General features: G+C 46.3%; 2 protein-coding genes across 6 annotated transcripts in view; one reads left to right on the top strand and one right to left on the bottom strand.

Annotated features, from left to right (window-relative positions):
• NCALD (neurocalcin delta) overlaps positions 1-14,397 on the top strand; it is a 178,121-nt gene extending 163,724 nt beyond the window's left edge. For all 3 annotated transcript variants that reach the window (XM_019642553.1, XM_019642552.1, XM_019642554.1), the window contains exons 3-4: positions 8,776-8,881; positions 11,667-14,397. In XM_019642553.1, the coding sequence (XP_019498098.1) occupies positions 8,776-8,881; positions 11,667-11,764 (204 nt within the window). In that variant the 3' untranslated portion in view covers positions 11,765-14,397. The remainder of the gene's footprint in view (positions 1-8,775; positions 8,882-11,666) is intronic.
• Positions 12,065-26,335, bottom strand: part of GRHL2 (grainyhead like transcription factor 2) — a 210,464-nt gene continuing 196,193 nt past the window's right edge. For all 3 annotated transcript variants that reach the window (XM_019642549.1, XM_019642550.1, XM_019642551.1), the window contains exons 15-16: positions 23,678-23,742; positions 12,065-21,585 (exon numbers count right to left, since the gene is read on the bottom strand). In XM_019642549.1, coding sequence (XP_019498094.1) covers positions 21,471-21,585; positions 23,678-23,742 — 180 coding nt within the window. In that variant the 3' untranslated portion in view covers positions 12,065-21,470. The remainder of the gene's footprint in view (positions 21,586-23,677; positions 23,743-26,335) is intronic.

Genomic DNA, 26,335 nt, shown 5'->3' with positions numbered 1-26,335 from the left:
CCAAGGGAAAAATTGGCATGTAAGAGTTGGTGTCTTGGTCAATATCACATTGTCTTCCTCCTTTTTTAATCTCCCTTTTTCTTCTCTTCCTTGGGTAAGTTACTTAACCTTCCTGTGCATTGTCTTCATGATTTGTGAACTAGAACTAATCATAACATCTGGCTCATGGGTCATTGTAAGGGTTAAATAGTTATTACAAGCAGAGCACATAAAACAGTGACAACCATGGAATCCTCAACAAATATTGGCTATAGAAGTTTCCAGATCTGGGACAGGATGTTTCCCTGAAAAATTACAAAAAGGTCATTTCCTGTTCAAAGTTCAAGCAATAGATAGAATCTTCCATTAAGGTTTAAGTTAAATTTACGTAGTCGTAAAATGTGTGTTCACAAAGGAAAAGGAGGTAACACAACTAAACCTCCAATTGGTGGAACCTCACAGAAGAGAAATTCTTGTCCAGACGACTTTAGGAGTTCTCGGCCTTCTTCAGCTGTTGTCTTTCCTGTGAAACACCAGCCCCCCTGAGTATAAGCTAAAACTTCTGGGCTGCTGTCATGCTCACGGGACTCACCTTTCCAGGAGAGAATGTGGTTGGTACTAGCAGTTCCCCAGATCCGTGCCACGAACCTGAGCACACAGGTTCACTTCATGCATTAGGACTGTTTGAAGATGGCCTGTCTGGATTTCTTCTCAAGTTCAAGTTAGAGACTTTCCGAAAGGAATATAGTCTGGCATAGTGTTATCCATAACAAGTCTCGGGAAATTTACTTTAAAGACCAGGTTGGAATAGTTTCTAATTCGCATATTTATGACTTGGCTGTTAGTGATTGCTTTGAAAATACTTGGTGTTCAAATAACTGTTGTCTTAAAATCAGACTGTCCCTCCCAGTTGTGATTCTGGGTTAGTTGGCACTTTTGACAAAGGCAGAGTGACCTTCAGAACACCTTTTGTTTACCTTTTCACACCATTTCTGTTGACGAAACCTGAGGAAGGAGGTTGGGCATGTACTGGCGTCTCATCACAGATTTCATTTTTGTTCTTTTAGCAGTATGGGAAAACTTATTTTCTGATTCATGTATGTGATGAATAAGGCATACATATCTCTACAGCAGCTGGATGAGGAGGAAAGGAGGTGATGGTGGTGGCCATCCAAAGGTTTGCCCTCCAGGGGCACCAAACAAACCCACAGATGAATCCCACCTGGTCACAAGAGCACCAACTGTGACCATTTCAGGCAACCAATATTTGTACCACAGAGGACCAAATTAAGATCCAGAGACATTTCTGTGTGCATTCTTTTTAGAACCGCTTCCTGAGTGGCACTTGCATTTTGTTCCCCAATGGTCTTTCTAAATTGATGTCATAGATACCATGTCACTTTTAATATGATCCTTGGAGACCTGAAACACAGTGCTCTTCTGAATCTTAAAAAGCAAAAAAAAAGTGGGGGTAAGGGGAGAGTTTCTAGTCCATCTTGATATGGCCCCTGGGAATTCAGCTCCGAACTCTTGCCTAATTCTCAATTATATATATGGACCACAGAGGTTACTCGGGAATGCAACTTAGATTTCTTTCCCGGAGGATAGATACTCTTTCAGGCAATTGCTTAGGCTAGTGACTTTTTCTAAGAACTAACCTTAGTGCTGGCTTAACCTTTGTGTTTGATTTTTCCCTTTCTTGTTAGGAGATTAATCATATCATGATAAGCCATGCTATAATTTACGAGTTTCAGCTGAGCATCAAGTATGCATTGGAAACAAGAGTGATGCCTACCTACCCAAAAGGCACCCCTCTCTGGCTGTTCCCTCCCAGTCTCCTCTGTGGACTCTTCTTCCATCTCCTCCTCCCTAAACATGGATATTCCCAAGAAGAGTTCCAGCCACAGCTGGAGGAAGTCTCATCTTCCTGGGACTTGTTATGGGCTTCGCATAGGGATAAGTGCTTTCCATGTTGTATTAGTTTCCTTGGATGATCGTAACAAATTGCCATAAACAGTGTGGCTTAGAACGATAGAAATTTATTCTGTCACAGTTCTGAAGGCCAGAAGTCCAAAGTCAAGGTGTGGGCAGGGTTGGTTCCTTATGTAGACTCCTGAGGGTGTATCTGTTCATGCCTCTCTTAGCTTCTGGTGGTGGCTGGCAATCCTTGGTGATTTTTGACTTGAAGAGCTGCATCACTCCAATTTCTGCCTCCATCATCACGTGACGTTCTTCCTGTGTGTCTGTGTCCAAATTTCCTTCTTGCAAGGATATCAGTTCATTGATTGATTAGGGCCTTTCCTAACCTAATGTGATCTCATTTTTAACCTGATTACATCTTCAAAAACCCTATTTCCAAATAAGGTCACACTCCCAGGCTCTGGGTGGACATGAATTTTTGCAGGACACCAGTCAACCTAGTCCATATGCGTTATCTCATTTCGTCTTCCCAACAACTGCATTAGCCCCATTGTATGGATGAAGAAGCAGTTTGCTTTCAGATCTTCACCTCTACTATGTCTGGCTGTTAATAGACATCTTCACTTTGTAGCAGTACCTGCAAGTCAGCATTCCAAAAGCAAACGCATTATTGCCCCCACCCCAAAATGTGAAGGCCTGTAACATAATGCCTGTTTAGGGCAGTAAAAGTGCTCTTTGGAAGGAGCTGTTTGAAGCTGCCATTCGTTGCATAACACTTTACGTAAGATTGAAAAAATATGAATTGCCCATATCTAAAAATGAGGGGCACTACACTGACTTGAAATAAGACAGGGGCAGTTGGAATAAGAGACTTAAGAAAATATTAAGGAGGCAGATTTAATAGGTCAGGTGACGATATGGGGCTAAATGGTGGAGAGGTGCCAAAGATGTCTTTGATTTGATTACAGGATAGATGGTAGGGCTATTTACAAAATACTAAAGAGTTTTTTCGGTGTGTGTGAGGGGGGTGGGGGAGAGGGTTAATGAATTTTTCAAGTAAAATCTTACGTGAAACCTGATATAAGAATGGAGCTGATTGAAAAGGGGTGCAGGATCCTTAATTTCCCCTTATCCTCTCCCCACCTGTGGAAGTGCCCGAAGCACCTTGGTAGAATTGTTAGGAAAGTTACTGATTTAAAATATTTTTCTAGGGCCTGCTGAGTGGCTCAGTTGGTTAAGAGCGCGAGCTCTGAGCAACAGGGTCGCCAGTTCGATTCCCCCATGGGACAGTGAGCCGCGCCCGAGCTCAGCTGCCACTGAGCTGCCAACAGGTGGCAGGATGGCTCAGCTGGTGAGAGCATGTGCTCCTAACAACAAGGTTGCCGGTTCAACTCCCAAATGGGATGGTGGGCTATGCCCACCCGCAACCAAGATTGAACATGGCACCTTGAGCTGAGCGACCGTGAGCTGCAAACAGGTGGCTGGATGGCGATTGGACTTGGAGCTGAGCTAGCTGCACCCTCCACAGTTAAGATTGAAGGACAACAACTTGGCTGTCCCTTTTCCCCAATTCCCCAATACTGTTCCCCTTCCCCAGTTCCCCAATAAAAAAAATCTAAAAAATAAAATAAAATAAAATACTCTCCTAGTTCTAAATAAGAAAGTACTGACTCCATTCTAGATACATAGATATTCATCCTATTTTTAAAGTGTTTCCAAGAAAGATCCTCATGACCTCTCTCCACCATCCTCTCCTGGTATATAATAGCCTGCTCAGCAGAGTACTGATCTTTATCTGTAATCTAAAAACAACCCTGTGCTTATTCACTTCTTTTGCCCTTGGTTGGTTGTCATGGGGCCTTGGATGTCCTGTTAGAAGACCCTACATCTTCTGATGAGAAGAATCAGTCTGGTTTCCTTCAGAGAGAAGGTTAAGCTTTTAACTCTTGGAATCGTGCCTGCCCTCAGTTAATCCCACAAATTTTATTGGTTAGGATGTGAGTCCTTCCTTTCCAACATTCCAAGAGCGACAAAGAAAGAAATATAGGACACCAGGAAGCTGGTAAGACCCCTAGCCACATGGCCTGCAGAGGGCAGAGCCAGAGCTGGGCCCCAGGGTGTCCCATCCCTTTGCATTTACCCAGAGACAAGAATAGGGCACTTCAAGTTTAATTAAGAACAGGATGTCCCTGCTGGGCCTCTCATTGATGTTGCTAAAAATATAGTAGGGAAGTAGCCTGGCCTCTTCATGGTTTAATCCCATTAAATTTGGGGGGTGGGTGGGAATTGGAGCTAATAAAAGACATGATTTGTTTCAGATTGCTGTCTGGAGTTGTGTCTTTTTTCTCCCTGGGTTGTGGAGTCCTAGATTTTGAAGTTCTAATGCAATCAGCTTTAGGTTGTTGATGCCGTGGGAAGGGAGCAAAGGGACAGACAATTCCCTAAATGTGGTTTTGCAGGCTGTCATCCATTTACTCTTGGGACCCCTGGGATGCATCACCTCAGCTCTTTGCTCACTGCTTTAGTACCACCCACGTCAGAGACCTGGTTTTGTGTAATCCCCATCTGTGCTTTGATGCACATTAAAAAAATAATAATAAATCTAGTCTGAGTGCTACGAGAGCCATCTGGAAATGTGAGCCTCTTAAAGGAGTCCTCATATTCTCCTTGGTCCCACAGGGGACTCAGACCTTGTGCCTCTTGCCTCATTCCAGAAGCCCCTTTTACAAATACATTCATGTAAGGGCATCCTGACATTTTTTGTTTTGTTTTGTTTTTGTCTTTTTTGTATTATCCTTTTCCTATTTCTCAGCCCCAACCCCACTCCTTTCACCTAATAGATAAAGACTAACATTCTTAAGGACTTTCTGTTGAGTGTCAGAGCTTTTTTTTTCTAATACAAATTCATTTGTTCGCTTGGTCTTTCATGCATTTGTTCAACAAGAGTATTAGGGAATAATCCCTACATTATTACACAGTTGACTTCCCATCACAATCCCATAATGACAATTTTATGAGCCTCTACTCTTAGAGGCTGAGAGTTACAAGGAATGCTCCAGACCACTGGGTTTTACTTGCCACCATGGGACCTAGACATAGTGTAGGCAAAGACTTTCATAATAACTATTAAGGCATTACTAGAGTCACCATATCCATCTAAATGGTGCTTATAAAAAATGAGGTGCTTTTGGTTTTCAATGTGCTATCTCCCAAGCCCTTTGCCAGAGGATTGGTGAGATATAAAATAAGAAACAGCATATCAGTCTTGTTGGTAAGTGAATCCCCTTCACCTAATACATAGCAGACACTCAATAAATAATTGTTAAATAAATTATGAATAATAATAATTTTTAATTCTCTGAACACCATTGTCTGCAAATAAGGGAATAGAAATGGACTTGGGAAGTAGGTGTATATAAGAACATCAAATTTATTATCAGTTCCATCTTTTTTGTGGCTCATTGGAGAAATACAAATACCTTAACATGGCCTGTGAAGCCCCAGTGTCATGTCCTGACCTGCTCTAGAGCCATATCTTACGCCGCACTCACCTGCATGCTCTCTTGGCCTTCTTACCACCTCTTCCGCCTTGGGTGTCCTTTACCTCTTCATTTCTTTACTCAGTAATCACTCTTCAGGGCAGCCTATGCTAATGCTCCTGAGATGGCCTAATTTCCCCATTACATTATCTCAGAAGAGCAGGAATCTTCCTTTGTAACACTGTTCTCAACAAAGGCTTTTTTCATTATTTTAATAATGCTGGTGTGCCTTATTTAACAGTAAACCCCCTGAGGGCAAGGACTGAGTAGATCATAAAGCCTGGTATATAATAGTTGATCAATAAATATTTGGTGCATGACAGAATGAATGGATGAATGAGTGAGGATGGCGGAAGGAGTAAATGGAGAGCAGGGATTTTATTAACCTGGGTCCATGGATGGACTCCCAAATCCACGAGCCCCTGAAGTTGTCTGCAATAGGGAATATGTCCCCATGAGCACATTTACATACTTTCTAAGGTAAGAGCCCATCGCTTTTGATAAACTAAGAATCTTTAAGGGGTTTCACATGAATATATTTAGTTATATGAAGACAGGGAGAAGAAAAAAAGAAGGTGGGGAATGAGAAAAAAATATTAAAGGAGAAAGGGGGAACTTTATACTGAGACACAAGATAGAAGAAAATTGAGAGAGGAAGAAGAGCATGGAGAAGGCAACAGGGTGGGAACAGTTATTCCTGAATGAATCCTCTAAACTTAGTGAGCCCAAGTCTATGCAAGGCCCATGTTAAGAACTACCAGGGGTTCAATGAGTAGCCAGACCTGATTGCCGCCCTCACATCTAAACAGTGTGTCCTGGGTGACTACAATTCAGGGTGAGTAGAATGAAACCATCCAGGAGAGGTTTAGAGGGAGCCACTTGCTAGCGCAGAGGAAGGGAGATTGCACATAGCAGTAAAAAGAAGGAAGACTATGGAAGGCTTCTTGGAGGAGTGTAGCATTTCAATCTGCCCTTAACTCATGAATAAGACTTCAAGGAGAGGGGAGATGGGTAGGTGAGCACTCAGATGAGAGAAGAGTGTAAACAAAGCTGCTGGTCCAGGAAACCAAGGTGTGTGTTGGACAGGTTGCCAGGCTCTTGACAGCCTTTGCAAATTATCTGAGTTGGGAGATGCCCCCGTTGGCCAGTTAGACACAAAGCAGAGGGCACTTGGAATTACTAAGTGAGATGACCTTCCTGAGGCCAAAAGAGACTCAAGGTAGGAACAATCAAGCCCCAAAGAAGGTTGAGGATGTGAAATTACACAGCATCCTTAAGACTTCTGGCAAAAAGTAAACTTATGGTTTGCTCATCAATGTTCCTCCCGTATCACTTCTACAGCTCCTGAAACGTGTCAGGTCTTGGTCCTTTAAAGCAGCCATGCTTATACGATCTAGTGCGATACTGATTTCTATATATTGTTTTTGTTGTTGTTTTAAGATTCCTGGGCTTGTGAATTCACAAAATATTTAGATTGTGTAAGTAGGAAATCCCTGTGAGTTGCGTGTGTGCGCGCACTTGTGTGTGTGTGTGCGCATGCGTGTGTGTGCGAGTGTGTGCGTGTGTTAGTTGGTGCCACTGATTCCCATTTAATTGGGTCAAGAGTTACAGAAAACCTTCCATGTGGGAGAAATGCCCAGGAGAGGGTGCTAGACCTCAAGACATAGCTGGTATAGAAAGACTCCTGCTTTCTACGCCTGTTACTAAATAGTCACCTGCCCTATGAAATCTCAGCATCTCTTTTTCCCATTTGTAAAAATAGCTCTAGCTCTATGGCCTTTACTTGTTCCCCCCAGAGAGTCAGGTGTCCCCAGCAGTTTGGCATGTGGTGCTCTAACCCCAGCACAGACGGCGGTGCAGACCTGGACTGGAGGGGACAGCAAGTAGAGGTCCAGGAGGAAAACAGAATATGGCTCAACTCTTGCCTCCAGAGCACACTTCAGTGAATGTTTCTTGGGAAAGTTGACTGTGGCCAAGTTTAGCCCAATGACCCCCGTAATACCAGACAGCTGTGACAGGCCACAGCTGTGAGCTTGACCTTCCTCCCAGATGGAATCGCTGTGGAGGCTTCTCTGGAGTTCAGTGAAGGCTTTGGGTGGGTTCAAGACAGACTCAGGGAGTCTGGCCTGAGGGGTCCCTATGGGGTGGGATTAGCCCAAGGAGCAGCACACTGGGTGAGTCCATTTTTCATTCTTATTTTATTACTGAGATTAGAATATTCACCCGCCCTCCCCCCTTTCTCCAGAACATTTTAGGGACCTGTGGCAGGTTGATCCTAAATGAGACTGTAAAGTACTTAAGTCCAGCTTTTAGTATTAATTTTTCTCCCACATTGGGAAGCTGTCTCCCTTCAGCTGTCTTCCTTTCTTTTCTCCCTCCAATGACTGCACTACATCTGGAGCTCCAGAACTTTCCAGATTTTTCGACCCATTCACTGGCAAAATCTACTTTTTTAAAAAATGTCTTCCCTGGGCTAAAGTTCCCAAAGTGAATTTGATTAGCAGAGTCATGGTCTGGGGACAAAAACAATGACTTCATTCTTCCCACATAACAACTACATTTGACAGCTGAGGCCCTTACTGAGTTCCATGGGGGGTCCACGTGTGGTGGGGGAGATGGTTTCAGTGCTGCTTACAAAACTTTCAGTAGGTCCTTCTTTGGCTCATCAGATGTCAGATGTACCCCATCCATCTCCAGCTTGAGATTGCATAATTATTTAATCCAGAACTCGGATGGCAGACTGTTTCCATCCAAGGACTGTTTCCTTGCCACACAAACGGGGAAAGAGCATTGGTTGGATTGGTAATGTCTGCCTGGGAGAAGACTAGAGCACACACTTGTAGACTGTCAGGTGTTTATCATTTTGAGGGACCTAGATGGAGGCCACAGCACACACCGACCTTTCCCTCTGGTCTGAAGAAGGTCGTCTACAGCCCTTTCTTAGAAGTGGGGGCCTCAGAACAGCAGCAGCAGCAGCACACAGGAGCTTGTTAGAAATGCAGAGTCTCAGGTCCCCCCCACCCACCCGCCCACCCAGCTCTACTCAATCAGATTCTGCATTTTCATAAGAATCCCATTCCTAGGAGATTCACATGCGCATGGGGGTGTGGTGGGTCTCCCTGCCAGTTATCACTCCTGAAGCTTCTCCGTGCTGGAGCAAGCTCTGTGGGCCTGGTTTCTCCCACCAGTGAGTGACTGTGCATCTGTTTTCCACATCAGCAGATCAGGATGGGGGACATTCCCTTCACCCCCATATTTGGGAAGTTTAATAATAAGGCTATTGTGTGCCAAACCAGACCGTGTCTCTGCCTTCTCACCATGTTGCTTCTGTCCCCAGGCGATCTATAAAATGGTTTCCTCCGTAATGAAAATGCCTGAAGATGAGTCAACTCCAGAGAAAAGGACGGAGAAGATCTTCCGCCAGATGGACACCAACAGAGATGGTAGGAGGCCACGCTGCTGTGCTTTGCTCAGAGTGGGGGCTGCTGGAGAGGCTGGGGATCCAAGCCAGGGACAAGATATTGGCCACAAGGACTTGGCTCAAAGCCCTTTGTAAAAGTGGTTCATCCTGTGTGCTCCCTGGCGGTGCAGGACAGAAGAGGACCAGGGTTGGGACAGGCCCAGGCCACAGCAGGCTGGACCCCCATAGTCCAGCTAGTCAGAAAGTGAGGCAGTGGTTTGGTGTCATTCCACCTGGACCCTAGTAGCTTTCACCCAGCCTGCCCAGGGGCTTAGAGGGCTCTCCTGCGCATGCTCTAAGGTGTTGGGTTTCCAGGAGCCAGCCGTTGTGGAGGTGGGGGTGGGCGGGGAGTGAGGTGGCCAGCAGATTCTACCCTGAGGGTGCCACCCACAATTCAAACCCAACAAGGGGATGCAAAGCAAACCAAAGTGAAAAGGAGGGTTGGATTTCAAACTCAGGAAAAGGAGGTTTTAGAAGTTGGGCTGCAGGATAGAATACAGGAGGGTCAATCAACTTTTTGGATAAACAACAAGTGATTTTTTTCATATAAGTATGCCCTATACAATATTTGGGGCATAATTATATGGAAAAAATTGTTTATTGTTTATTTGAAATTCAAAGTTAACTGAGTTATTTGCCAAATCTGGCAACCCTATCTAGATATAACAGCCGAGTTGAAAGTGCTGAGCCCAGAACTGAGGCCGTCATAAGCCCCGAGTCATCTGTAGCTCTTGCTGTGTTCTGCTGGCTGTCCCCAGCAATTCTTGTCAGTGACGAGCTGAGACAGACTGACAGAAGGCTGTGTAGTAGGGCGAACCTCTCTTTCTAACCCCACACCCCCTGGGGCACCTGCTACCTGAGAATCTGGGTTTGCAGGGTTCAGGCCAATCTGTTTGCTTCCTTTCCTCCACAAAGGTGCTATTACATCCTATTATTTTCCCTTAAGCACCTTGATTCACTGCAAATAGTTTGATTGTTTTTGCCAAGACTAAATAAACACAGGATTATTTGAGTAGTTAGTGGACTTGCTGATGTTAAGCTGCACGTTTTGCTCGTGCTCCAGGGAACCCAGGGGTTTAGGTCCTGCCCGAGGCCCAGCCACCTCTTTAGAATAGGGCTAAAGGATGGGAGAAGATCCACACACTGCAGGATAAAGCCCTCACTGCATGTTGATGGTAGGTGAGACGTTAGGGTCTCGGCACTGGACCTCACAGTGGGGTCACAGTGCCCCGGGAGACTTGGTGCACACACAGCTCAATGTTTTGCTTCTGGGCCCCGGCCTGGAGCAGAGGCCTCACCTAGAGTCTCCTGTCATTAGATCGCTCTTGGAAGAAGCTCTTTGCATCTAACCCCTGGCCGCTGATGAGATGAGAAAAGTCTGGGCCTGCACCAACTCTGAAGCTCATGGGTAGTTAACTGGAGAGAGGCTGATGTAGCCGTTGAATGCAGAGTTTGCCCTGCCACTTCCAACTTGGCGTCTCAGAGCTGCCCCTTGGGAGATGCCGAAGTGGTCAAGCGACCGCTCCCGTCTTCTTTCCCTCATGCCAGCCTTCAAACCTGAGGAGGTTGTCACCGTTTTAGCCACTGCTCATAAAAAATGACCAGGGCACAAAGCTTAGAGGAAGCCTGCTCTACATATTGAAAACAAATAGATAAATAAATTCCGCCTTGCTCTTTCATTGTAGATAAGGTAGATTTGGTTAACCAAGAACTAGGTGCTGGGGGAGGGGGCCGTGGCTAAGGGGAAGACATATTTGTTGGAGTCTGGAAGGTAGAAGGTAAGGGCTCCAATAGATAGTACCCCTCCTGCCTGAAATTGGAATAAGCTGAGAAATAAAGAGCAATAGTTGAAGCCAGAGGACGGAGCTTCCTTGAAGGGCACGGCTCAGTGGGACAGCCTGCGGGAGTGGGGCCCAAACCCACAGCAGCAGAGAGGAGGGCGGGCACAGGCACTGCACTGATTTGGAGGAATGGGGACAGAGAGGAGCAAGTCCTCTCATAGGCAGCTCCTGTCAATAGAAAGAACAGAGCAGAGCTGAGCAGCTGCTCCTCCCTAGGAGGGGTCCTTCTGGAAGCACCGGGAATGGGGGAGAAGCTTTGCCTCCTTCCCCCAGATAATTTGACTGGGGGACCTGGAAGGGAATTCAATACCTACTGCAGCTTACGCAGGCAGGAAAGGGACTCAGGGTAGGAGTGGGTACCCGGTCAGCCCAGTCTCCCTCCTCCAGCCTGTCAGGGTAGGAGGGAAGTGCCCTGATGAGGCAAGGGACTCACCGGGACACCTCTCTACCTCCTGCACATACTCCTTTATTCTCCTTACCTCATATGAAGGCGCAGCTGTTCTCACATGCTGTCCAGAAAGGGGCCCTCCCTCAGGTATCTGTGCAGGGGCTCCCAGTGACACCGTGGGAGCGGCCCTGGTGCTGGCAGAGCTCAGCTCGGTCTCGTAATGGCTCAGGGCATTTGTCCACAAATACTGAGTGAGTGCCTCCAGGGCATCTGAAGCTGGAAGAGCCACAAGGGCAAGGGTCACCTCAGGGCCACCCAGCACCACAGCAGGGTGGGCACACAGTGGGCTCTCAGGGAGCAGGAGCAGTGATAGGTGCTGGCTTTGAAATGAACAGGACCCTGCCCTGTGAGTCTCACCTCGGCATGATGTGGGACCGCAGGGACAAAGGGAACCATCGCTGCCACCAGAATGTCCTGAGAACAGTGTAAGTTCACGCCGGTGTCACCTGCTCCTGCTCACCCATCTTCTTGCTTTCTAGGAAAACTGTCCCTGGAAGAGTTCATCCGAGGGGCCAAGAGTGACCCGTCCATAGTGCGCCTCCTGCAGTGTGACCCCAGCAGCGCCGGCCAGTTCTGAGCCTGCACCCCAAGAATCGTAGAGCTGCTTGTGTTCCTTTTTGATTTTTCTTTTTAACAATTTTTTTTTTTTTTTTGCCAAACAATATTGACGGTGATGCTGTTCCCCGTGCGTTCAATGCACCTTCCTCCGTGATGCCCGCCCGCCTTCAGCTTCCTTTGTCGTGGATGCTTCATGGGGCTGCCCCGAGCCCCAGCGCACTTGTGGAGAGCATGGACAGTGCTGTCATGCACAGACTTTGTGGTGTTCGTTGTTCTGATGATTTTTAATCATTATTATTGTTTTCTCTTGATTCTAATGTCTCTATTCCAAAACTGAAGACTCGGGGAGGCAAGAGAAGGGAAATCAATCCAGTGCAATGATGCTATTGCAAGCTGCAAGGGGCTTGTTTGAAAAACAAAACCCCCCCCCCCCCTCCACACCACCCCCGGATCTGCTGTCACACATGCCCTAGGGATGATGTCACCAGATTCGGGATCCCCAAGGACAAGGAACCCTCAGGAGCCAGGCTATTAATGGGACCTGGGGAATTCCCCCTGCAGGCCCGCTCCCCCCCTCCCCCCAGCAGGCTGTAGTTTCTAAGCTGTGAACATTTTAAGGTAAATTAAAAGTGGAGAGGGAAAAGACGGCTCAGCTATTTTTTCACAGGTTTACACTAGTTGAGCTAAGATGAGTTTCTTTGGAAATTTAAACACAAATGGTAACTTATATTCCAAGACCAGACCCATCTTGTCGCCTCTTGTGATTTAAAAAAAAAAAAAAGAAGAAGAAGAATGCTGTACATAAAATATTGGGTATTGCAGACCAAATTAAGTGTTTTGCCTTGTTTAAATGAAACGCATGTTTAGTGAGCACTAATCCCATCTTATTACAGAAGACTGTTTCTAGTAGCTTATTGTGAAGTAAGCCAACTATAACGAATGTCTATGTCTTGTTTTAAAGTCATATCTGTCTTTGCACAAATGCACCCATCAACAGGTATATTTTATATATTCCAGAAAAGTACAAGGTAACCATGACTCGGGCCCAAATTTAATGTTGAATGTTTTTCCAGAGTAGCAGTGCCTGGAGAATAGAAGCAGGTTTAAATGAGACACGTCAATTCGAGCACCAGAAGGTTAATACTTATGAGATGATGGTTTGCCCACCCAGCCCAGCAGCGCATTGGTAATATTACATTGGAGGTGTGGTGCTTTTCTGAGCAGATCAATATTCTGGACACCCCCCCTCCCACCACCACACACACACAAACACACACACACACACACACACACACACACACACACACAGTCGCATCAAGTCTCAGGACTTCCCAATAGTTTGATCCACATGAATGGTTAGGGAGCCGTATCTGGGATGGTGACTTTCCATTCCCCAAGTAGCCCAACAGAGAGTCAGAGGTCGGGCAATCATCTGATTCACCATGAAGAAGGCATGGGCACGTGCATCTGTGACTTCCAAGGCCCACCATGGAAAATCCAAAAGTGTTCCCCCTCACTGTGTTCTTTGAATGCCAATTTCTATTTCTAGAAGTGACAACACAAATCTGAGTTGCTGTTCGGTCTGGTGACCTCATACACACTGATTTGAATTAAAAGCTAAGAGTTAAAATTGCTGGTCTTAAGGAAGTATTTTCATAAGCAGTAGGCACGAGGAAGCTCAAACATCCAAGGGTGTAGATGGGGAGAACCTGTCCCAAGGAAAGGCAGAGAGGTCCCCATTGGGTCTGCTGCTGCCGCACTACTTCCCGTAAGCTAAGAACCACAGCAAGGTAGACATTATAGCCACTAGGAAGAGGTTGCTGATTATAATCTCCAGATTCTTGCCCATCACTTGAGTCTCTCTTAACGTGTAGCAAAAATCCAAATTTGTGTGGTTGACCAAAATGAGCCAGCTTTACAGGGTGAAATTTTGAGAACTCAATATGATAAAATAATCTTACTCTTCCCCTGAGTGTCAGTTTCTCATAGTGGTTTTATACTGAGACTTGCCCAAGTTCCTCCTTGGTTCAAGTGGTAAAATCTGGGAATTAAGACATGGAGTGCAGAGCGGGCAAGGGAAGCCCGAGCCTCTATCAGTAGTGTTCAGGAGGTGCCTCCCACTTATTCCTGCTCTCGATTGAAGACCCAATTCCTCCTTTTAGTTCTCCTTAGATGGTGGCGTCATGTTTGGGAAACTCACCTGGACTCTGCCCTTGGCGGTGACATCTTGCTGAGTCAGACTCACTCTGTTCCCTAGAACCTAGAACTGGAGGAGCAGGGAAGAGGGTCTCTAGCTGTTTAGGAAAGAAACAGAGCCAGACGCGTGGCTAAAAACACCCCCATGCCGGGGGTGTACAGAAAAGCCCTGGTTCTGGCCTGCCATTGACCTTGTCTGTATTTTCTCAAAGATTGTTTTTCTTCTCCTCATTCCCGGGAAGGTCATTCTATGTCTAATCCAGTGCACTCAAGCTTGGCTAAGGGACTCTGCAGCACCCAGAGGGCTGGATGCCTAAAGGTTTATGTCACTCCTGGGCTGGGCTGTTCATTGTCATTGCTGTGTTGCGGGACCTCTGGAAATGGAGTCTGTTCTGCCTGAAATCAAGCCAGCCTGTGATGTTCAAGGGACTGGAATAAAGTGGCTTACAACTTGAAGGATGAGACAGAGTGATTGACTGTTCATACCCTCGTTTAGGGTGGGGAGGGGTGTTGCGGGTGCTATCATCCTACCTCGTCTATATGCCCCAGGGATGGATGGATATATATATATATATATATATATCCCATCATATGGAGTGGTTCCTAGATCAGTTAACATTGGCAGTCCAGCATGTTGATGGTTTAAAATGACTGTCTGGGACATGAGGTGTCCATGCCTAATCTGCTGCTCCAGTTGAGTCTGTGTCTGTGTGAGGGCCTAGGTGCTGATACTGGCCTCCTCCTGGGTATGGTTTCTGCCCTAGCTCAATGCTCAGCACTGGCCAGAAATTTTCTGGTTTTTGAGGTAGCTGAAGAAACAAAAGAAAAAACATTGAACAAAGAACCAGGGCTTTTGACAGGGCCGATAGGAGAGGCTGCTGAGCCTCAAGCTCTGCCCCAAAGCATCCTTGGTCTACACTTGGGCTTCCTTGCTTCCCTTCATTCATGACCTTCACTTTCTTTTCAGCTCCCCTCCTTCCTCACAACTGGAGCCGCAAACTCTAGTTCAAACATTAGGCTCAATGGAAGGAGAAACTGGGGCAACCTCCTGTTCAGTGGGAAATTAATATACTCCTCTCCCCTCGCTTCACCTCTCAGTCCAGAGAAGAGTATATAGAAAAGATGACATGGGACAGAACCCACACCCTCAAAGCCAATTCAGATCAAGTGCTTGTTTGCTTTTTGTTGCTGTCATTGGCCCTGCCTCTAGCACGGAAGGCCATCCAATGTAGGAAAAAGGGGCTGTGTCAGCTATAGTAGGTGCCTCATGGGCCAACTAGACCTCATGTAGGAGTTGAGTTGGCCTGGAACAGTGTCTTTTTCTACTTCACACAGTTTCTCCCTACGGACCAGCAATGGCCCTGATACCCACGACTACTGAGCATGAGTAACACCATGTCATTCACAGCAGTGATGGTGAGACGGTGGTTGGGAGCCTCCACCCTGATTAGGGGCCTGCAGTCCCGTACCTGTTGGAGGCCAACTTGGCCATTTCCACCAAATTTTCAAGCCGGGGGCTCCATTTTCAGGGCATTGTCCTGACACCCTAATCCAACTGGGTCCCTTCACACCTCAGTTTAGGCATGGAGGGTACACACCAGTTGAGGAATGGTCCAAGTGTTCTCTCAGTCATGGTGGAGGAGATTACGAGAACTGTCTTTGGAAGAAATGGAGATGCTTCGCACACGCCTCTCCTGTCTTTGTCAGGAGATGCTCAGCACTCCCCAGAAATTTTCTGGTTTTTGAGGTGACTGAAGAAATAAGAGAGAAAACACTGACACCTACATTTTCCAAGGCACTAGAGCATCAGTCAAGTCTACCTAACATAGAGAAATTGTTGCAAAGTGAAAAGATGTTCAGGCCAAGGGTATAAGCAATGGAATACCCATTTCAAACACGTTTCTCTACAGTTGAATGCTGGGCATGTGTCCAGGACTTAGATAGGCATGCGCCATCCCTGGTCCCAGATATCCCTGGGGTTGCAAGCAATGATCATTCTGAAGATATTCCACAGGGTGCAGTTAATGCCCTAGAGAAGCTCAGAGAGGGGCCAGGGCCTCAGGGAGGCTTATTTCATAACTTCTTTTCTCCACACTATTCCAGCAAAAGGATGGCACTCCAATAGTTCTCTAGAAGAGATTGGTGAAACTACTTCAAAATTCTGGGCAGCTCAGCTTGCTAACCCTTAATAAATGCTCGTAGCTCTGCCACCAGTATATCACACACATGTAGACAGACAGATGGACAGTCTCCCTCAAAATATACCTTTCCAATATCAGTAATCACTTTACTGCACTTCCATAGTATGTTCAGTGCTAACCCAACACAGTTCTAAGCACTATAGTCTTGGAGGTGGAGGGGGAGTAGGGATAAGAATCATTAGCAAAGACGTAGGAGACCAAGCTCGCAGATCAGCTGGTAAGTTCTGACCAACACCTTGAAAATGATTATGAAGTAGCTTACACCCAGGTGGGACGGCAGACCAGAAATCCAGCGCTTTCTTGAGTGGTGCGTGAGAGGTGTTTGCTACCCAAGGAACAAGCAGGTGACATGTGCCTTGAGTGCCCTTTCAACATCCCCTTCCTCTCTTTTGCTGCTAATGGCTGATCAGAGGCCCCCACTGTTTCCTCGGATTCCCAAGTCTCCAAAATTAACCAGCGCATCCATTTAAGTAGAGTTCAGACAAATGTAGGGAAGAAGGACCCCGGGGACAAAGGGTGTCTCATAATAAGGTGGTGAACTAGAAAACCCACTCAAGGAATGTTTACATGTAAAAGGAGAACCCCAGTGAATCTCTATTGATCTTTTTAGAAGAGATTGGCTATGGTGACCACAGAGGCGCCGGTTCAGATCTTCTGTTACGAGAACCTGCTCTTGGAAGCACAGCTGAATGACAGGCTCCAATTACAACCTTTGGAGCCACCTCCGTGTTCACTCTGAGGCCACGCTCTCCCAGGGCTGGTCCCAGTCAATGACTGTGCATGGCGGGGGTATTAGAACTGGGTCATTCTTGCCCTAAATGGGATTCTTCCTGTCTGTGAGCATCCTCAGGGACTCTCTGCTGGCCTGGCTGAGGCAGTCTGAGGCTCCTCCTGCCCAACCCAAGCTTCCTTCTTCCCTCTCTCCTTTCGCTTGGGCCAGTCTGCACGTTCTGTCTCTTCCTGCATGTTTCCCCTTTATCCTTCATGTGAATTCCCTCAATAAATCTTTTGAACATTTAATCCTACCTTGGCTTCTGCTTCTTGGAGGATCTGGACTGGCCCAGATACCATCCCCTTCTTCATTCCTACTGACCCTCAGATCCATAGGGTTCAGGCACTTGAGCTGGCAGCCTTCCCAAAGTGAGGTTCACATTTGGTGACCATTCATCACATTGTGAAAAGCTAAGGGTTTGTATGCCTTAGGACTGAGGGGATAACAGAGTCCTGACTCCCCTATTATTGTGCTGATGATGTCAGGCTGTTATCCTTGGCACATCACAGCCCCTGAGGGCAGACTGCAGCTGCCTCAAATCTGCCGCTTTGTCCCCAGCAAGGGGCACAGCACCTGGTCCACAGTAGCTGAACTGGTATAGAGCAGAAGGTCAAAGGTGGAACTGGACCCTGTGGCCCTGACAGTTGGTCATCCTGGCCTACCCGACCAGAGTCCCAGTACAGGGAGGTGGCACATAGGGTGAACAAGTTCACTGAACAGCAGGACAACGACTGCCATGCACCGAGGGAGGGACTGCCTTAGGGGAGGTGCGGAGGGCAGCGGCAGCCTCAGCAGGACCTGGGGGGAATGGCTTCAGACCCTCTACTGAGAACATCTCCCAACCTCCTCTTCCCTGCCTCCTGGACCAGCATAGAGGCTGCGGGGGATGCCACCGGGGACGAAGATAGAGAAGGCTTTCTGAAGGCAACTTTTTAGCCGCGATTTGAATGCTGCAGACATGGAGCGACAGAGAGAAGGTGAGATGTAGAACATAGAAATGCTACTTGTTTGGAACAGAGAGGCTCTCGGGAGCTAATCATGGATGATGGTTGAAGCAGAGTAGGTGGTGTTCACTGAGGAAACATCAATAAGTACTGGGATAGTGAATCAAGGTGTTCCCATTTGAGCTGACAGACGCTAGCAAGCCTGGGTACCAGGGCAAGAGATTGTTGTGACGGAACTGGAGTTTCAGCCTGTGTAGAGGCTGGTGCAGATGAACTATGGAACAGGGAAGCTCTGTGGTTATTCAAGTGGGGGTGTGTGAGCTGGGAGTGAGGGAGGTAAAAGTGCACGGACAGAACGTACTCCCTGCCCTGAGGAAACGGTCAAGAATAACCACCCTGCTGGCCTGTCATGGCCACACTGAAGGCCTCTTGGATGTCTTTAGCCCTTTTCTCACTTAACCTTGGGGTGGGACACAGCAAGGCAACCAGAAAAGGAAACACTCTCTGTGTTGAAGCTTAGTGCTCAAACATGCCCAAGGGGAGCCTAGAATCTTTCAAGCTTACACAGAGGTTTCTTTCCATTCCGGCAAAGAACCGTCACACCCACCTCGTGGAAAGTACCAGACATTGTCGTGTACTCTTACTTTATGAATATTTATTTTTTTCTTCTTAAAAATGTACAAAAAATAAAATAACTGTATTTATAGTTTATAGATTCCCCCTCTCCCATTTACAAAACTATTAAGTTACATCTGCTTTTTTTTTTTTTTTAACACGAGAGCACATTGTTCACCGGTCTCCCTTGCTTATCTTTAAGAAAGGGCTGTTCATAGAATTTGGCACAAACCCTCTGTTTCTGCTGCATTTCCACAATTTTAAATAAGAAGAAAAATAAATGTTTGATTAATTTCATGCTTCCTAAGTTTCTGGCCCGGGACGTGCCTTAGTCTTTTAGGATTCAATTCCAAGGTGACATGTGATTGCATTTTTCTGTTGGCCCCAATGTCCAAACACCTGTAAAGTCTAAGCAATTTGGAAACATATTTAAAAACACTTGTTTCACATGTCCCTTATTTTACAAGGATTTTTTTTTAAGTTTATTTATTTCAGTGTGATTAATTTAAGGGACAAAAAAAAAGAAGAGGAGGCAATTTTTCCTCTTTTTGGGGTGTTTTTGCTCAAGAAATGTTCTTCATCAAAGCTCTGATAATATACACAGTGAACGACACATCATGGCTAAGCCATGGGCACTCTGAGAATGCAGACGGGGCAGATCAGATGGGCGGTGACACTGCACCACACTTTGGTGGTACTGACCTCATATTCTTTGTTCTGGCAGTGGTCACCACAATGATTGCTGCGGGAGGAAGCGGGGGAGTGGGCTGGGACAGATGCAAAAGCATCTCTTATTCATCCTCTGCCTAGGGCAGGACCTGCAAACATTTTCTTTTCCACGGAGGCTAAAGAGAGAGGGGTAGGTAACCTGTGTCAGACTGCCAATGATCTTTTCCCTACCCTGGAGTCCTGTGCCCCAGCCCAACAGTATCTGCCGTTCTGCCTGCCAATCATGTTTGAAACCACTCCTAAAGCAGGGGGCACAGGAAGTGCATAGTATATCAGGTATTTTCAACACTGAACGTGCCACCATCTTAGAAGAGAGCTCCATTGGTATCCAGGAGGGTCCCCAGCTGCTGGTCCCGGGCATGGCAGTCACAGAGTGGAGGAGGAAGAGGGGACAGACTGAAACAGAGCTGAATCCAGGTAGCAAACCTTTGGCATCACGGGGAGGGGTAAGGTGTCTAGGAGACACACAGAAAGGTGCCCCCTCACCACCACCTAGAGGCCTTCCTAGGCACAGCACCTGCCCTCCATTTCATTCAAATCCTCTGCAGCCTCAAGGAGAAACGACTGAGCTGGAAGCAGCCCTTCCATCCTGCTCTGGGCCCCTGGGGCAGATGGGGTGGGAGGGCAGGGAGCCCTTGGAGAGCCCCCAGGTAAGACGTCAAAGTGCTTTACAAACAATCTGGGCCTTTACATAGAACCTGTCCTAGATCCCGGACCTTGGGTGGCGGATGGGTCTAACTACCAAAAAGCTAGTGTTCCACCTACAAGGGTGAAGGCAAACCCCTAGTCCCTCAAAGAGAACAGCGGTCCAGGATGGTTCATGATTATTTAGGGAAGCAGTGTTTCTCCTCTTGGTCTCCCAGGGCATGCAGCAGGAGACGGAGTTCTCCTCTGGAGGGTGGTTTCAGAAGAGCCAGAGCTCTTGGGGCACTGTCCTTCCCTCCCTCCCTCCAAATCCAGCAGGCAGGAGCAGAGATGGCAGATCCCTCCCTCTCCGGCAAGGCCCAGGAGGCAGCCCCGGCCTGGCCATTGAGAGCTGAGTTGGCAGCGCTCTCAGAACTGCAGTTGGGCCTTTACAGGGGCCACTTGAGATGAAGGACGTGCTTGTAAGCTGCGAGGCACTGCACAGTGGCCAGAATCCTCATGATAGCCAAGGAGCTCTGCAGCGGGCCCCAGCGACAGGGCCCTGATGGCAACCCCCTTGCAGTCTCTCCAGCAAGCTCAGGCAGTACCGACACCAAAGCAGAGGAGCTGGGGCCTCAGATAATCTGACCTTTCCCACCAAGAGCGCTCAGAGGGAGACTCAAGCAAAGCACATCACCGTGAAATAAGGTGGTGGCCTCCAGGGTGCGTTGTGCCCATGGAGAGGAAGTGGGGCTCCTATGGAAAGCAAGGCCTGACCCCCCAGCATGCCTACAGGAGCATCCATCTTGGCACCTGCTGAAGTCACCTGACACCGTGCAGGCCACTTCCCTAGCCCAGAGTATCTCCTGAACAGCACAGAGGCAGAAACCTCTTGTAGAAAGCAGAGTCTCCAGGTATGTGCCTCCCCTAGGCCAGCGGCAGTAAACATGCCCACGTACCCCAGATAAAATATATTATTGCAATATTATGAACACTATGTACATGATAGCCAGGCACATCTTCTGTGTCACTTACTAATTACATGGTAGTTGAATGTCCTCCTGTACAAGGCCTGGTGGCCACTCACTGGGGACCCCTGGAGGTATCTAGCAAGATGACCTTCTCCAGAGCAACCTGAAGGGTTGACCAGTAAAGGGGCATCCACCTCTTTCCGCACCTCTGACTACTGCTCCAAGAAGCAGCTCATTTTGTCCAGCCACTCAGGAGAAGTGGAGAGGTGAGGCCGACGGGATGAGACTTTCTAAGGCTACTCGAGATGAATGGATTGGCGGTGTTTCCCTTGAAGGGGTGGGTGGTGTCCTCTGGAGCCAGCAGGGACCTGCAGAGTCCTGGCGGGCCTGGCCCTGGGCTCTGGAACAGGGTGGACAATAAATAAGGGTCTGACAGGCCCAAAGGCCCTTCCCAAGGGGCTTGGGCCTCAGCTCCACCGCAGGAGCTGGTGGATGGGCCAAACACACTGACAAGGAATGGGGCATTGTGCCTTGCCCCGCTCCCGAGCGCAGTCGTGTAACAGCAGTTGTGAGATGGGTGAGGTGGGTCTGCGGGTTCTGGGGCCAGGGCCTCCGTCTGTCCCGCGGAGGAATGCACTGAGAACTCCTGCCGAGGGCAAGCCGAGACCAGGGCTCAGATTTCCATGAGCGTGATCTTGAAGCCTTCCACCATGCTCTCCATGTTGAGGATGAAGGTGTCCTCATTCGAGTAGTGCTCAATGATGTTGTCGTCCATGTTCACCAAGATGCTGCCAGGGGGTGGGTAGAAGATAAGAAACAAAAATGCCATGAACAGTGTGCTCACAGCAGGCTCCAGGCTGGGGGTTCCCTTTGCCACTCTTTTGCAAGGGAGGCCAGGAAGGGTGGAAGAGAGCAGAGACAGGCAGGGAAAGGAGACCCTCATTATGTTTTCTTTCTCTAGAAAAAAGTTTGAGGAAAGCAAAGCCTTGATTTCTCAGAATTAACCTCACGTTTACTTACTAAACATTCAGAGATCATTCAATCTAACTGTCTTGCTCTATAGATTGGTAAACTGAGGCCCAGAGATGTTAACAGAGCCTGAACTCACAGATTTAGCTATTGACAGAGCCAGGGACCTAGGCAGTTAGGTCTCTTATTTTCATTAAACAACACTGACTCTTGAAATTGCATCTTAAAAAGTATGCCGCACTTAGGAGGAAGAGGAAAATAAACAAGAATTTGCAGCTATCCTTTCTGAGCATGTAATATGGTCCAGTGTTTCAGAGACCTCGTGTTTCATCCTCACAGAAACCTGGAAGGTAGGTGTGATTGTTGCCATTTTGCAAAAGAGAAAACTGAGCTCAGTGAGGTTAAGTCATTTCCCCAAGTTCATTCAGCTTGTTCACGACTGAGCTAGGTTTTGAAACTAGATTTGCCTCTGTCTGAGGCTCACACTTGACCACCTGTGAACTACTCCTTGGTTAACTATCCCCAGCGGATTTAGCTTTAAGAAAACCAACAACATTCAGGGTCTGCCCATGATTTAACAATCTTTGAGATAATCCCATTCATTGAAGTCAAACAGATCTTAGCTTGAGAATGAAGAACTGACTCATTTTATGGCTGTGTCATCGGGCAAGTTGTTTAGACTTTCAGAGCTTCAGTTTATTCTTCTGCAAAACTAACAATAACAACCCTGCATGAAAGGCTTGTTGTTAAGATTAAAGTATTTAGCACAGGGCCCGATGCAGTGCTCAATGAAAGTGAACTGTTATCACCATTGGCACATATGTCCGCAGTGAGAGGTTCTGATCAGCAGAAGACCTTGAGACACTCAAATCTCACCATCACAGAATAAACCCAGCCCGCTGCATTGACGTTGGGAAGAACTGTAATATTCATTTTAGTGACCTTTCCAACAAAGACTCAAGTGGAAAGGGCTTCTTCCTTGACTACCAATCAACTGAAAGACTCTGTCCCTGAGAAAGCCTGAGCATCCCAGGTAATCAATTTCCTTTATGAAAGGGGCCCCGAGAAGAGTTTAAAGACCTATTTCCTGCTTTTTATAGGAAAATGGCTCCAGAAGCTGATTCAGTCGGGACACCCTCCTGGCTCTAGATCCAGCTCCTGCAGCCTCTACCCTTGGAGCCTCACACACAGGAAGCCCCAGGAGAACTAGCGGCGGCAGAGAGCAATGAGGAGCCAAGCACTTCAGCTTGGGGGCCACAGACCTGGGTTCAAATCTGTATTCCACCTACTGAACATGAGACCTTGGGCAAGAGGCTTAACCTCCATCTGGCTCAGTTTCCTCATCAGTAAATTGGGGATACAAATTGACCTCATAGAGTGGTGAGGGATAATGGAGCAATGCATGTAAAGCACATAGCAAGAGACCCAGAGCCTATGGAACACCCAATAAATGAGAGCTTTTCTTCTTAACACTGAGAACAAGCAGGTCCAATGATCATTTAGATCAGTTTATTAATAATTATCTCGGAAGAATGAATCCTTTTTGTTCCTTCTGTTCCACCCTGAAACCAACCCCAAGAGCAGCATGGGATTCCTTACAAACGCCACTCTCTACACAAGGGTGACTTTGCCATTCTCCCCACTTCTCCACCCCTCCATCCCACCCCCTAATCCTATCACTGGGATAGGGCATCTCAGCTGGCATCATGATGATGCACGATCACCCTCCCTCTCTCTCTCATTAAAGGTCTTCAAAATGCATTGCACTTGCAAGCTGCTTAGTTGGAAGGATGACACACGATTTTTCTAAAAGGTGGACAACAGAGCTAACAAAAAGAGGCATCACTTTTTTTTTTTTTAATGTTGACTTATCTGATTTGGAAGTCAATTTAAGTTCAGTTTCTTTCTTACCCTTTTTTGCTTTTCTTGTAAAGCTTTGCTATCTTCTCCACAGGCAGCCCGTATTTCTCAGATATCTGTAACACCAACAATTAAAAGGCAGATGAGCACAGAAGGAAACCCAAGCAGAGGCAAGAGAAGAGGTTCCAACTTCACTCTCTTGGAGATTTTCCTGAGAGCCAGTGCCCTTCACTCATGAGTCAAACTCAAAATGTCTCATTTGCAAGGCTCTCCCTTTGGACAAACCTTAAATCATTCAACAGTAGATTCAGCCACATGGGAATTTCATCGATGATGAAGGTGTCATTTTAGATCAGTCAGGAAAAGAGGGACTCCAATCATGATATTGGATTAAACAGGTAGCCATACAGAAAAAATTTAACAAGTTAAGCTAGATCCCTTCTCCATTCCTTAAACCAAAATAAATCAGATCAAAGATTTACATGTGAATGATAAAACCATTTAAGAAGAAACAATGAGTCAATTCTTTGTATAGATATCATCTTCAAGTAAGGAAGAGCTTTCCAAGCAAGATATGAAACCTGAAGAAAAAAAGGTCAAAATATTGATACATTGATAAAACAAGAGATTAAAAAAAAAAAAACAGGATAGCAAAAACCAGCATAAACAGCTGAGGACAAATAATACACTGGGAAACATTTTTGCAACACAAATGACAGACATGGAACTAACTTCCTAAAGTTAGAAAGAGCCCCTGCAAATAGTAATAATAATAATAATAATAATAATTTCAATGAGAAAATGAAAAAAACAACATGAAGAATACACAGGAAAAATAAAATAGGGCAATAAGCATATGAAAAAATGCACTATTTCACATATAATTTAAAAGTACAAATTAAAGCAACAGGATACTATTTTTAATCTATCAGATTAACAAAAGCTAAAAAATTGATAATACAGTGTCACCCAGAGTACGAGAAACAACTCTCATATTCCATAGCTGAGAAAGCAATAAGCTCAATCTCTTTGGAGGGAAGTTTGGCAGAAGCTACTGAAATTTAAAATGCATATATCCTTTGACCCATATACTCCACATCTAGTTATCTGTTCTACAGAAATACACTCAGATGTATGCAAAGCTCTTCAAAGCATCACTGTTCATAATACAGAAACTGTGTAAAAAAATAAGCACATCTTGATATCTTCACAGTTGAAAACCATGCAGTCGTTCAGTCATTAAAAGAAATGTGGGAAGCCTACATGACAAAAAAAATGTTCTTAACATACTAAGTGGAAAAAAACAAGTTGCAAAACAGCATATGTGTGTGTGTGTGTGTGTGTGTAAATGTGATCCCATTTGTATTTTTTAAAAAAATATGTAAATAAATTGAAAATATATCAAGGACCCACCAATCTACTAACAGTAGCTACCTTGGAAGGAAGGACAGAAATAAAAAGATTCTTTTACATGCTTTTTACTTTGTTCAATCCTGTACTGTTTATTTTATTTTCACAATGACCATGATTCACTTTTATAAGTGTAAAGTAATAATATTTTAGAGATAGAATCTGGCGTGATTTACCCTAAGTGCCTTTCATGCCTTCCCCCTCCCAAATGCATTCCGCTGGCCTCGTCTGAGCCCAGTGGCTGATGGGGCTCACTAACAGCTAGAACAGGGGAGCTTTGGGCTTGGGGACTACTGGGCAGTCTAGCAGGGGCTGAGAAAAGAGGATGCAGAGCCCTACAGCCAATGAAGGAGAGCTTTGGATCCTGGCAAGAGCTTCCTCTACAGATAATCATAAATTCCACCCATCTCTCCGTCCCACTACACAGGAAGGACTCCTCACCCCCTAATAAGCCCAGAAGGAGCAGAAGAGCTGAGAGAGCAAAAAGGAGAATGGGGAGCAAGCAGCCTGCCTGCCCTCAGTACTGTTCCATCACTGATGGGACGGCCCATAACCATTCCTGAGCTGAAATAAACCCAGTATGTAAAGTAACACATCCAAAGCGGGTCTGTGTACAGAACTCATGCTGGAGGCATCCACTTCGGCAGAGCATCAAGGAGCACATACGAAGATCATAAAAGAGCCCTTGTGAAGATTGCTGTACAGCACATATGTACAAAATTCTGATCTAAAAATGCCATTATTGAATGAAAAAAATTTAAAGTTCAGTAAATGAACCGAAAGGTACATGGTCAATATAGCAAACCAGTAAGTGTTAGGAAAGATCAATTAGAAAAACAATTTCCAAGTGCAGAGCAAAAACACATAGCTAGATGAAGATCACGAAGAAAAAGAGATTTGAAGAATAGAGGCAGGGTATACAAGATGTGAGCATCCAAAATCCCGGACAGAGAAAAAGGAAAGGTGAAGAAGAGGAAATCATTAAACAAATAATAGAAGAATGACCATTTTTTGGGTAGGAGGGGAGTATTCTGAATCCCGAGAGATCAATGAGAAAAGGCTCGTACATCTGGCCCTTCTGAAAAGTGCCAGATCTCCAAGGGTAACAAAAACATTCTGGAACCTCCCAGACAGAAAGAAGAAGAAGAAGAAGAAAGAGAAGGAGGAGGAGAAGAAGGAGGAGGAGGAGGAGGAGGAGGAGGGGGGGAGAAGGAGAAAGAGAAGAACAAACCTGGCTTCAGTCTTCTCATCTGCAACACTATAAACCAAAGGATAGTGGAATAACCCCTACAGACTACT

The sequence above is a fragment of the Hipposideros armiger genome, unplaced genomic scaffold, assembly GCF_001890085.2.
Source record: "Hipposideros armiger isolate ML-2016 unplaced genomic scaffold, ASM189008v1 scaffold_70, whole genome shotgun sequence".
NCBI classification, from domain to species: Eukaryota; Metazoa; Chordata; class Mammalia; order Chiroptera; family Hipposideridae; genus Hipposideros; species Hipposideros armiger.
This window is presented reverse-complemented; position numbering and strand designations above follow the sequence as displayed.